At 63.5% G+C, this 1,834-nt stretch overlaps 1 protein-coding gene across 1 annotated transcript; it reads left to right on the plus strand.

Moving 5' to 3' along the window:
* Positions 1–1,009: 1,009 nt before the first annotated feature.
* MNEG_11713 (hypothetical protein) lies at positions 1,010–1,654 on the plus strand (the record flags this gene model as incomplete). Its single annotated transcript, XM_014039815.1, has 1 exon — positions 1,010–1,654. A coding segment is annotated over one exon (645 nt), but the record flags the coding sequence as incomplete, so codon positions are not given.
* Between the last annotated feature and the right edge of the window lie 180 nt (positions 1,655–1,834).

Below are 1,834 nucleotides of genomic sequence, written 5' to 3' on the forward strand. Positions count from 1 at the left end.
GGGCGGAAGACCATGGGAGGTGGTCAGGGCTTGGGGTTTCATGCTCAGCTGCAATGATGTCACCGAGGTCCCAGCAAACGTGGATGCAAACACTCTATGCTCTCCCAGGCCCACTTCTATACTTTGATTCCTGCTCTGCCCCTCAGGTTTTGCTCAAGACGGCAACTTCAAGGTCAGAGCGAGCTTGGCCCCAGTCCCAGGTCTCAATGCCGAGCCCCTCCTCTGCAGCCGCTGCCACAGCAACACAACGCCCCCCTTCCCCCAAACACACACGCACAGTGCAACTCCTCGCTTATGCATGAACACCCACGTGCAACTGCGCATGCGGACTGCACTAAACGTGCGAGCACGAACACGCACGCACATGCCGCAGGTGCAGTAGCAGCAGCATCAGCACTAGCAGCGGCGGCAGCAGCAGCAGCAGCAGCAGCTGCCGCAGCAGCAACAGTAGCAGCAGCCCTGGGGGTGTCCAATCCTCAATGCCGCCGCTGCTGTTTCCAGCTAGCGGTGTTAGCTGGCCAGGCACCAGTGTCAGCCACGAGTGTGCGCCGGCCATGACGGGCTGCTCTGACGCACCTTCATCGTATCCACTGGGTCCTCCTCAGGTCGCGTTTGGCGTGGCGAGCATCCTGAGCCCGGGCAACACCTTTGGGGTCGTGTTCACCCCCGGCCCACAAGCACCCAAGCGGCCCCCTCCCAAGCTGGCGGCAGCGCCCAACCTCCCTGTGGGCTGCAAGTACTATACAGTGGGTGGCCCTGCGTGCTTGGCTTGCTCCATCGTGCTGCCTCGTTCCACGGGCAAGATGTAGCAAGGGCAATATTGCACCCATGTCTGGTTGAATGTTACACCGGCACCAACACTTTGCTTGTGCAAGGCTGCCGCTGGGCCTGTGAGGTGCAAATCATCACTTGCAGCGCCTTGCAGTCGCCCTCTTTTGGAGCCAGCGGAGCTCCTGTCGCACGGCAGCCTCCCCCCCCCTTTCCTCCCCCTTCCCTCCCTGCTTCCCAGGCCCTGCCTGGTGACTACCTGTCAGGCGTTGCTGACCGCGTTGGGGTGCGGCTTGAGAAGCTGCTGCTGGACAACCGGGACACACTGAGGGACCCGGACAGCCCCCTGGCGGGCAAGAGGCTCGCAGTCTGCCCCCTGGGGGTGTCGCCGCCAGCACAGGCCGTGGCGCCAGCCCCTGGCCCTGCACTTGACCCTGCCCCCGCCCCGGCCCCTGTGGCTGTCACAATATTGCTGGCAGAGCCGTCGCCATTGGAGTCGCGCGCGACGCAGCTGCGGTCTCTGCTGGGGTTGAGGGCTGCAGTGGACAGGCAAGGGACGCTGGCCTGGTCGGCTGAGAAGGGCGCTGACGCCGGGTACTGCAGCTTCTACGGCATCACGTGTGACACACAGGGCGACGTGTCGAAGATTGTGCTAGCCCAGGCCAAGCTGGGGGGGACGCTACCTCCTGCGAGTGTTCTCAATGGTCTGTCAGCGCTGACAGGGATCGACCTTGGTGCCACCAGCATCAGCGGTACCCTGCCCTCAGACTGGGGCGCCCTGGCCCAGCTGGAGGACATCAGGATCGGCGGCAACCCCGGCATCACAGGCTCACTCCTCCCCAGCTGGGCGGGGCTGACGCGCCTAAAGGTCTTATACCTCAAGTGAGTCCATTCAATAGCGCCTGACGCTGTGCGCATTGAGTGTTTGCTGCATCTTTTTTGTTTGAGGGAGGGACAGGGTGGCAGGGGCGTGGCCGCCAGCGGGGAATGAACGGGGGGACGGGAGGTGTCACATGGACTGACGACGGGGCCTCTCCTGCGCGGTAAGGGGTTGATGAATGCGGGG

This window comes from Monoraphidium neglectum (assembly GCF_000611645.1).
Source record: "Monoraphidium neglectum strain SAG 48.87 unplaced genomic scaffold scaffold02874, whole genome shotgun sequence".
Taxonomy (NCBI): domain Eukaryota; kingdom Viridiplantae; phylum Chlorophyta; class Chlorophyceae; order Sphaeropleales; family Selenastraceae; genus Monoraphidium; species Monoraphidium neglectum.